Genomic DNA, 11,384 nt, shown 5'->3' with positions numbered 1-11,384 from the left:
ATATATATATATATATATACACATACACACATATATACATACACACACACACACACACACACCTTTCTATAAAAATGTATATATTTTTTTTTTTAATAAATATTTTTAACTTTACTGTTGGGGGCTCTAGGGATATATCAGGGGTCTAAACAGATGTAGAGCACTTCCTGTTCATTCATAATTGGGACACAGTTAACATACTCTGTCCTCAATTATTTCTTTATTATTATTTATAACTCGCGGTCACAGGATGCAAAGCGGGAGGTGCGGGGAGGAGAGCTCGGTCTATTTTGACACCCGACTCCTCCCCCACACCGCTGGCATGGCCTCCTGTGACAGCTGTCTCCACCCCTACACTGCGTCCTGATTTGTCACAGCGCTCTCCTCCCCCGCACCGCCTGGCTTCCTATGACAGTTTCTCTTCTCCCCGCTGGACGATGCGCTGTGTCAGATGCGACAAAGAGCAGCGCCAGCGGGAGGAGAGAAACCAGGGATGCACCGCAATTTCGGCCAAAAGATGGCACTTTCAGCATTTTTCCAAATGTGCCATTTTCGCCCGGCCGAAATTTCAGGTGCATTCCTAGTTAGAACCTCTGTCAGGTTTTAATTGGTGCCTGAATCCCCACCGAGTAGCTTTGCCTTATTTATTTGTCTAGGTAACTATCGTCAAGAAAAGAGAAAGTAATAGGAAACCCAACAATTCACAGCTGTTGACAAAACAGGGCTATGGGGTAAAGATTCCAATAAGGCAACCTGTTTTGGTGACGACTGTCAAGAGGACATTTCCCTCACTTTGGAGAGAGTTTTCTATTCACTTCCTGTTATGTCTCCAAAAGAGCAAGTGAAATCTCCCCAATGAGAAAAAATACATTGACAGGGGTGTTAAACGGTCCATCCTCTATCTGAAACTAAAAAGAAAAAAGTTTTGACTTGACATTCACTTTAAATTAGTTAGAGCATATCATATTACTGCAATCCATGGCTAGTTTTATTTTGTATTATATTGGCTAACCAGAAGTAAGTTAAAAAGGCCATTTTATTTTAATACAAGCACACATGTTTTTTCTTACAGATGTAAATAGCCTTCACATATCACAGAATCACCTTGTGAAATCCTCAAACTTATCAAAAGCCACCATTACTCCCATCCGTTGGCACAAAGGAGAGAAGCCACTGTCCATAAAGAGTTCACTGCTCTGGCGATTTAACTCGAGATGTGTGGCACTGATTGGCAGAGACATCCTGTATGTGAACAGATAAGAACATTAAAGACAAGGATTCTATTTTTTAGAACATTCAGAAAAAATGCAAATATAAAAAGGATTTACAGTGCAATATCATCCATAAACATCAATTCTTCTGCCACTGGCTCTATGGGGTTATTTCATGAAACAACAGAGCATTGTAAATAGCAATACAATATAGAAATAAAAGAAATGGAGTGTGCACAGTAGACCTACAGCTCTAAAGCCTGATTTTTTAAAAAGCATACAAAATAGTAGAGCGATATTATTCTGATGTTATACTGTATCCCCAGTATAGTTAGTAAATAGATATGTAATTTAACAGATGACATGTATGCAAAGATTTTGGCACCATGCTGTCTACATATAACATAACCATGTCTATGCCATGATGCAGGATATTTGAGTGCAGATATGACACCTGTTACGTGGAGAATGCTAAACAAGGCAAAATATACCAGTTAATCTATATATATATATAAACTTATTTTTGAACCTACACAAATACCTGTGCTAGACAGCAGTTAGCAGCAACAATGTATCAGTATATCCAAAAATGGATTTTATCTGAAGATAAACTGAAGATATTAAATTCCATCATTAGCAATACATTGCTGCTTCAATGTTGCGGTTAGAGTAAGAGCCCTCTAAGCCATACTCATACTTGTGTTCCTCGCAACAGAGCAGGCCTGTGCTACAGCTAAGGCTGGCCATACACCTATAAAATATCTGCAGATGGAAAAAGTGCAACCGATTCCTCCATCTACGCTAAACTGTGTGGATGGAGGAATCTCCCGCTGTGCCAAGCTTCAATATCTTGCTAGTCGACCCCGCTGGCTGTCAAAATATCTGAACAATCTAATTGGATGCAGGCATTGTTGTAACCTTGGACCCTTCCTGTGACAAAAAGGGGCCAATAGCTACACAACAAAGAAGGATTGAAATATGAAAAACTTACTCCTTCAGAAAAAATCCTTAAATTCAAGTTACGTCATACACACTTTATGTACTATACAAATTGACTTTTTGAACTTTTGTGAAATTAGCTAACATCTTAGTAGGATTTAGAATTTGTTTAAAGTACATTCATGGAATACAGTTTAATTACAAAATATTTAATTGAAGAAAAAAAAATTAGATGAAATGCTTGCTGATTTCAACATTTTGCAAAAGACAAAGAAAGATATGTATGCTCTCATCATATCCATGTTCATTTGATGTTCAAGGCCACCATTCTACCCAGTACAATGTACCTGTTACTGAAAATAGATAATGCTCTTACTCATCTTAAGAGAACACCATACTATTAATGATCATGTGTAGAAATACAAGTTGCTCTTACAATTATTCATTTCTTTGAATATACTCAAACATTTTAAATCAAATTTGGCTGAAAAGTGGCAGCACTGCAATATGTGGGAGAAAAAGCCTATACATGCTACCCATACAAGCCACTAAAATTAAAGCTGTAACATCGTACCCTACCATGGATGGAAAATAGCTGGATGCATACGAGTCTGATACAATTCCAGCCATTATCCATCCACAGGCCTCTTTTTCCTTAACCTCCCTGGCGGTCTGATTATGTCAGTATTTTTGTCTTTTTTTTCTATTTTTCACTTTTTCACTTTTGAATTTCCCACCGGTTCCGCCCCCCTGCGATGCTGGCGCTCGCAGGGAAGGAACCCGGAAGGCGGATGCTGGCATCGGCCGAAGGACACAGCGGGGCTCGGAGGGGCAAGGTAAGTGACACTACAGTGTAATCCCGAGTGTGACTCGGGGTTAGCACTTTTGGCACTAAAAATTAACCCCGAGCCACACTCGGGATTACCGCCAAGAAGGTTAAAGGATAAGTTCACCTTTTGCAAAAATTAAAGAAATGCATAATTAATCATATATATGAGAGAATGTGCAGAAGCCTGAGCTTTGTAGCTTTGATCGAGTGATCACAATTGCAATGCTTTCCAGACTTGAATGCAAATACTAAAGAAATGGATGTTTTTAATATATTATAATTATGTATTTCTTTAATTTTTGCAAAAGGTGAATTTATCCTTTAATAAACCAGCAACAGTGTACAATAATTAGAAATTACTGGATTGATTTTTTCCCTCTAATAAATGTTGTGCCTCATGTATCAAACAAACATTAAAAAGGAATGTGCCTGTTGCTGCTATCCCATAGTACCAAGGAGTCAAATTCCTGCTGTCGTTTCTCAACCAGCATTAAGAGTAATGGCTAGAAAATTGCTGGGTCGCTATGGATATCCACCTCCACTTCTCCTTGCCCCGGTTTTAAATCATGGTGAGGTCCTTTGTACTGATCTGGTCACACTACAGCAACACTACAACACTACAGAAAAGAAGCTCAAGTTTGTGCTACATGGCAAAGATTGACTATCCAATGCCAGATATTTAGACACTGAAACAAAAAATTACAGATATCTTAGAAAAATGGTTAAGGCGCCTTTGCCAACATTGCTTCATCTCTTTAACCAGGTGATTTGAAGAGTTTCCAATGAACAGCAGTTCTTTCTGGCAGAGAAGGAATTAATTTTATTAGCAAGTAGAGAAAGCTGTTAAGAGTCACATTACTTTCACGCAAAAGAAGTACAAGGACAAGTCAATAAGAAATGCACTATTAAAGCCCCCTGTCAATGGCTAATGAGAGCTTCAAAGCAAGAGCTGAAAGCACAAATGATAGCGTTATTGGAAAAGGTTGTACTTGGAATTGAAATATTTTCCATGCTGTAGAGAGAATTCTGCACTCGTACCTGCTCATTGTTGGGCTGGACTCTCTGTAATCAAAATGGGCAAATAACAGGACAGTAAGTGTTACAAAGAAGTCCAATCAGAATGCGACATTTCATAATCATCTAAATATGTATTACACCACAGTTTAAGAAGCCAGTGAACTCGTGTGTTTGAGATGCCATTCTATACGACTACATATTTTCAATTTAGGGCATATAACTATGTGCCAAGTTGTTGCTCGAGGTGTAAAGAACCTTAATGCTTTGAATGAATATTTGCAAATCTGGACAAGTATGGAGAAAAAATTATTACGGCTAAAGAGTGATGATCCTTGGGAGCTCAACTGGGCAAAATGTAGCAATAAGCCAGCACTGCACAAAGTGTGGCTCTCACACTCTTACCCAACATATCCAGTGGGCAAGAATCTTTTGAAACATTGTTGCTTCAGAAAATAACAATGAAATCCTTCATCTGTGTATTTCGGTCAGTGTTTTTTTCTCTTTGTTTTGTTGTTGTTCCTTTAGGACACATCAGGGTTTAAAACATTTGTTGCTGTTGCGGCACTGATACATTTGAAAAAATGTCACAGTGGCCTCTGGTAAATGCAACCACAAAAACGGCAATACATGGGATTGCTTGGTTGACACTCTATTTCACCATAAGGTAGATAAAGCTTCAGTTTCTTCTTGCCTGTCTAGTGTAGGTTCACTTTAGACTACATGTTTCCTTACAGCTCTTCTTGTTAAGTTTATATTTTCCACATTAAAAAAATGAAAATTATTTAAAAAAATGAAAATATCTGATGTGAAATATACCAATCTTATTAATAGTTCCTAATTGCTGAGAAAATATAGCCTAACTTGATAGGGGTTAAAGGCCTATATATATGGAACAAATGTATGGTATGATAAAATACCGAGGACACAAAAAATATAAGTTTACAGGATTCCTTGCTAAGTTTATGGTGTGTACAAAGACTAAATTAGACTTTCTGCCAGTACACGTCTATTATAACCCCATCCATGATCACTGGAATATTCAAAAATGAATGTCAAGGCCATCTTCTTGAGTTGTAAATTAGAATACCAGCTTGAAGTTCATTGGTTACTACTATACCTGTTTGGATGAGAAGAAGGAAGCATGAACTGAAATTCCACTACACAGGTGCCATCCTGGAGCTGATGATGCTGAAGACTGTTCAGTTCATAGGCTATATAACCCCTCCTCACATATACCTGAAAGCACAGGACAAAATTACTCAACAGCGCTTCACAACTGTGTCACTATAACTATCCTTTTAAAGGGAACCTGTGCCCATACTATGGTCACAGCTTTTACATATCCTTAAGCAGTTAAAATCTTGTAAAAAGACCACCACTGACCTCTCTAGCTGCATGTACTGTGAGGTAATGTATACTCAAAGAGCAGAGCAGAACAGAGACTCATAAGTCTCTAGCTGTCGTCAAGTAATTGCTGTGAATTTATGTTAGAGGGTTGGCAGACTCCCAAGATTCTGCTCTCCATAGAAAGTAAAGAAGAAAGAAGCTGGGATTTCAGAACCCTTGTTGTGAACTTTGAAGCAAAATTTCTCCACAATGCCTAAACCTACAAAGGTGAATGAGGACTTATTTTACAGTGCTTTAAATGCTTGTTCAGAATATGTGAATACTGTACTCTGCATAGTTTCGCCTCATGTTAAAGTATTCCTCCATTTATTAACCATATTTAGAAATGACAATCCAATTCAGGGGCCACTATACCAAAGTACATAACTTCCTGGTTTAATACTTGGTTTATGCATTAAAGTTTATAATAAGTTCTATGGGCAAATTTAACAGAATTTCTCAGTTCACAATCCACAGTTTAACTTAACTGTTCTAGTTCCTCTGCTTTGAATAGGCACAGGGTATTTAGGAATTGTGTCAATAAACATTAAATAACAAAATAACAGGATTCAGTTTTAACCTATCATTAGTATTTTTTCTTAATTAACTTATCTGGAGACGTAAATTGACAGTCAAAAACAACAAGCCTCACAGATGATCAAGGGAAGTTTGTGTCCTTACCTCTAGTGCAGCCATTCGAACCACTTCGTTACTGTGATAGAAAAAATTTGGTAGCACATCAAAGATTGAAGTCTCAGATAGAATGAGTTTCTGGAAAGAAAATATTAAACGTCATTACTTCATTCCATAGCAGAAAGGCCACACTGGTGTAGTAGTATAGTACATTGCTGCACTAGTATTTGACTGATCACTTCACAAGTAAAATGACTGACCTTTAGGTTTTCTGGGCAAAATTGATGCCCATACAGGTCTATAGCTGAGAGAAAAATGGACTCCACTTGATTGTGTCTGAGCTCATATGATGGCAAATGAGACGCAATCAGGACCTAATATTTGAAATAGAGGGGATAAATAAATAATACAGATTTAAATAATACACAAAAATGTAACTTAGTCTGGAGCAGAAATTAAAATTGTTCTTTGTTAAAGAAAAGCACTTTAGGAGGGCAACGTGTTCTCAGGTACACAGTTGTAGGCTGCCTAAAGGATCATTATTCAATTCTGATACCTGTATGTGGTAATACAGGTAAGGATAGTATATATTTTTTATGTACCTTAGGTGGCCCACTCCACATTGCTTTAAGCACTGTGGTCAAAGAGCTGATTTTTCACTCCTTTTGGTCCTGCCCACGCATACGTGCCTTTTGGTCTGAAGTTACTTATTTTATGGAGACTGGCCTGCGTTTTCCCAACATATGTAACCCCTCTTTTTGCCACTTGGGTCTCTTTGGTGAGCTAATGTTGGATTCAGGTGCTCAGGCTCTTATTCGGCTGCTTTTGTTTTATGCCAGAAAGGCCATTCTTCTAGTGTGGGGCGGACCTGGGGCTCCCTCTCTGAGTTGCTGGAAGCGTTTGGTTGATCAAGCCTTACCACTTTATAAGCTTACCTATGAACAATGAGGCAACACAAAGCACTTTGATCGCATCTGGGGCTCACGGATATCCTCTACTACTACGACTATTGATCCCTCATGAGTGTAACTTGTAATTTGGCTTAGTGTCTTGGAAGTTGTATAATCCTTGCTGATTTTATTATATGTACTGACAGCAATTGATGCTTAACCCATCATCTTATGTACTGAGACTGTACCCTACTTGTGAATTTTAGTCTTATGGCTGTATGTTGTTGATTGTTACTGGGTTATGTTGATCTGGTTTTCTTACTTTTTTTGTATGACTGTTTTGTACAAAATTTAATAATACAAATAAAACGCATCTTTAAAAAAAAGGTTTAGTATATATTAGATGCTTTTTTTTTTTTTTTAACTCCCATGCCTTTATTCAAATTTTTCTGCACATGTACATGCCAGTCAAACTGTCCTGCGAAAATGGTAAAAGCAAGAGAAGGTTGAGACAAACTATAGAACAGCCAGGAGTGCTTGGACCAGTTACATAATATTCATATAGTGCTGTAACCAATGTCACTATTACACATTGAATAACATACCGTGTTTCCCCGAAAATAAGACAGTCATATTTTTTTGGCTCACTAGGTCTTATTTTTGGGGTAGTTCTTATTTTTTTTTAATGTACAACAATCCAAAGTTAATGCAAATCCAAATTAAATAATCCAAAATGGCAAAGTTAAGAATAGGGTGGTCAGGGCAATCAGGACGAGCAAATTGGTAACCAGAATGAGCGAAGCGCACTTTCACTATCGATTCCTCACAGGCGGAGTACATTTGGTATCACTCCGCCTGTAACAGGAGCCGGCGCTATAGAGGAAGCATCGGCTTATGCGCCTCTAGCGCTGGCTTAGTTGGCACCGCTGATTCTCTCCCGCAACTCTTCAAGTTCCCCCTTATGCCACCACCGGCCCTGGAAATGGTCACAACTAGGTCTTATTTTCGGGGTAGGTCTTATATTTGAGCTATTCCCAAAAATAGTACTAGGTCTTATTTTTGGGGTAGGTCTTATTTTCAGGGAAAACATGGTGACATGGTAGTTGCACACATACATACATTCTACTAGTACATGTTAACCTCAAACGGTTATCAGAATACAGCAATTTTTATTTTTATTAACCCTGCACTGCAAGGGTTAAGTGCTCATTTTTGTCTAGTTTAAAAAATAAAGTTATACTCGTCCGAACCTCTGAGCCGGACAGCTGTCCCAGTACTCCTTCCAGCCTGTCTCCTCATATGCTGCATCACTGAAATGTTCCTCAGTGTTCTTACGTCTATGCACAGTGTATAGAATGTGATTTACAGATGGCTGCAGCGGAAGGGGAGAGAGGACTCAAGGACTCGACTAAGAACATGGTGGCTCTGTGGTTTAAACCTAAAAAACAAGCAGTTAACCCTTGCAGTGTGAAGGTAGCCCCATTGCAAGGGTTAATAAAAATTGTGCAAGGTCTATCCTGCTGGTTCTTACCTGCCGAGCCCTGAGTGCAACTTTTGAGTGTTCAGTCTTGCTCAGTTGTGTCAGCTCATTAAGGATAGTCATGAGATCATCTGTCACTGTTGGGTCTCGTCCGCAAAGCTGATCCTGCATTAATAGTGAGAGGAAATAGTGATATGTTTGATATTCAGGTTAATCTTGAGTAATAAATTAGATGTCAGGTATGCTGGATTCTCAGTACAAATTCTTTAACACACTGTATAGTCTTGCTGTTCCTTTGAGATAGAATCATTTTGTAGGTATCAAGCCATTATTTAAAAATGTTACATAACCATATTTCTCAATTTTCCTAAAGAAGGGCTTGGTTTTTCCCTATTGGGTCTTCTCTGCTGTCCTGAAGAACTTATAAAACCTGCTGTGAGAAAATCACAAAAGGGTGCATGATACAGTATTTCTGTGCCATGTGCCTCCTCAAGCTGGCAATACAATGTGCGAATTTTGGCCAGTTCTTGACTAACTGACTGAAACTCGCACAGTGGATGCGGTGCCCCTGTCAGCACCCTTCTGTCCTGCATCTATCGATCAGAAAATCAAAGGAACCAGGTAGAAAATCTTTTGGGCGAACAGTAACAGCAGACAATCTGCTGGTGTCACTGCTCAATTATTCTGACACTGACACAACCACCGCTGTCAAAATACAAATGACACAGTGGGAGATTTGCCCAACCACGCTATTAAGCATAGATGGAGAAATCTGTAATATTTTTTTTTCATTCAGCCCACAGGCTGAACACAAAAATATAACACTGTATGGTCAGCTTTATAGAACCTCTAGGACAATATGCCTAAATAACTGAGAACAGTAACTGCCCACCTGAAAAACTGCCTTATCAAACTATCAAACAAATGCTAGGATTAGGGCAAACAAGATCTTGGGGAAGGAGGGTACCCTGTCCCTATTCCACTCAACACCCAGACGTTCTTAGTCAAAGCGTCACGCTTTTCTAATTTATAGATCAGTTAACATCACTTTTGAAGTTGGCTAATAAATATCCAATTTCATGATTACAATCAAGAACAATCACAATGTATCCAGGATAAAAAGAATACTCACAATTAACATAGTAACGAGAATGTTCTTCTTGGCCACCTGGGCATGTGAGAAGATGGATTCCAGTACAGGAGTCATGTCAGGCTTGTACTTCTCTCGCAGGTTTATGACACACTTGTCATCGTGCGCTACAGGAATAATATTAATGTACTTCATTAAATTATTAGTCTATTGTCCCAGCTTCCAAAAGAAAAAATAAACATTCAATGGTGTAAAAATCGTACAGTACTTCTGTGGTGTCAAGAAGTTCATATAATGTGGACATGGTAAGGAAATAATAATAATAATAATAATAATAATACATAGAGAAAAACGATATGGCACAAATATGGGACTGACTTCCTGTTTGCAGAATTTATGTTGGGATTTTCTGGATTATGATTTTGTTTCTGTAATCTGCAGTGCTATCCCTTACAAAGGAGCAAAACCAGGAAACATGCAAAATAGTTCAGCAAACTGCTAATGTTATCCAGGTAACACCATCACTATGCCCAAATCTGAAAATCCACTCAATTGTGTTAGCAGACCAATTCAGCTACCCACACTGCTTCTGAGAAGACTGCAACCTGTCACAGTATTCTGTTCAACCTCCCTCTTATGCTGCATGTGTGTGAGAATTAAACTGCAATGGACTCAAGGGGACAGTGCTGGATCCATTAAATAATGCGCCATAAAATTTACAAGGCTCAGATTCAGGACGTGACATTTTTAAAGATAAAAACATTTTTTGCTAGGGAGACAGCCAGGTCCAAAACATGAATGCATGAATGAAAATTACAGATACTCCGCAGGCAGACTTTGTACCCTTTTCAAAGTTTCATATATGACTGAACTGTATAAATATACGTAATTACATTTTTTGAAAACATCACTGTCTATACCTATTCTGCCCAAGGCACAGCCTCCTAATTACACTATTTTCTCACTCCTTATAGTGAAATTTCAAGCAGGGATTCAGTTCACATCACAAAAATGAGCATTTGCTTTTTTTGTTCTTTTTTTAATTATTTCTATGTAACTTGTCCTGAATAAACACCTCATTGCTGTATACAGGTTACACAAATCTTGGTGTCAAATCGATACCATTCTGATAAAAAATTATCACTACTGACAAACTGAGAAAGTGTTAAAGAAGGACTCAGAGAAAATATAAAAAAACGTACCCTTGCAGTGGGGATACCCCCCTCCTCCAAGTGCTCATTTTGTCTAGGGTACTCAAATGAAGCAAATTTACTAACCTGATCCTTGGTCCCGCCGGCTCCCTTCTAGAATGGTCCCCACAGCCTCTTCTCCCCTGGGTTCTAAGGGCCGCTGATGTCATCATGTCTTATGCAAGTTCACTGATCTGCATTAGACATGAGGATGCTGAGGTACACTCCATAGCCGGAGTGGAGGGGAAGAGAGGAGAGTGCTCAACACGAGGGGACCTAGGATCATAATAAATAAACTGTTTTATTTGAACTCCCTAGACAAAAAAAGCACTGCAAGGGTAAGTTTTATTTTTCCCCCAGAGATATTCTTTAACATAATGTATGTTATATCTGTGTGCTCAGCTTAATGTAAGTTAATCATATAATATCTCTAAAAGTGTACTTCTAGAAAATACAGTATAGTTTCCCTAAAAAGCAGTTTTCCTCTTTCAGTAAGAGAATGTCTGATTACAGTAGCTCTTCTCAGGTCCATCCTAGAACACATGCCATTTGTTGATTATCTTCAGCTAGAAATGAGGCCAACAAACTTTTAGTACACTGTGGAGGCCTGACAAAACTGGAGCAGACACAATGTGGAGCACCTGTGCATTGCAACCAATCAGCTTGTCTCTTTCATTTTCACATCTTAACTGAACAAAATTAAGCTGATTGGTTCAATC

The 11,384-nt window shown here is 38.5% G+C and overlaps 1 protein-coding gene across 1 annotated transcript in view; it reads right to left on the bottom strand.

Moving 5' to 3' along the window:
- ACACB (acetyl-CoA carboxylase beta) overlaps positions 1-11,384 on the bottom strand; it is a 108,943-nt gene that overhangs the window by 30,604 nt on the left and 66,955 nt on the right. Inside the window, exons 24-30 of the mRNA XM_018560780.1 lie at positions 9,518-9,642; positions 8,437-8,550; positions 6,276-6,389; positions 6,064-6,153; positions 5,114-5,232; positions 4,018-4,041; positions 1,105-1,242 (exon numbers count right to left, since the gene is read on the bottom strand). Of these exons, the coding sequence (XP_018416282.1) occupies positions 1,105-1,242; positions 4,018-4,041; positions 5,114-5,232; positions 6,064-6,153; positions 6,276-6,389; positions 8,437-8,550; positions 9,518-9,642 (724 nt within the window). The remainder of the gene's footprint in view (positions 1-1,104; positions 1,243-4,017; positions 4,042-5,113; positions 5,233-6,063; positions 6,154-6,275; positions 6,390-8,436; positions 8,551-9,517; positions 9,643-11,384) is intronic.

Source organism: Nanorana parkeri, unplaced genomic scaffold, assembly GCF_000935625.1.
Source record: "Nanorana parkeri isolate BGI_ZX_2015 unplaced genomic scaffold, ASM93562v1 scaffold18, whole genome shotgun sequence".
NCBI lineage: Eukaryota > Metazoa > Chordata > Amphibia > Anura > Dicroglossidae > Nanorana > Nanorana parkeri.
Note: the sequence above shows the minus strand (reverse complement) of the source record. Positions and strands in the feature narration are given on the sequence as shown.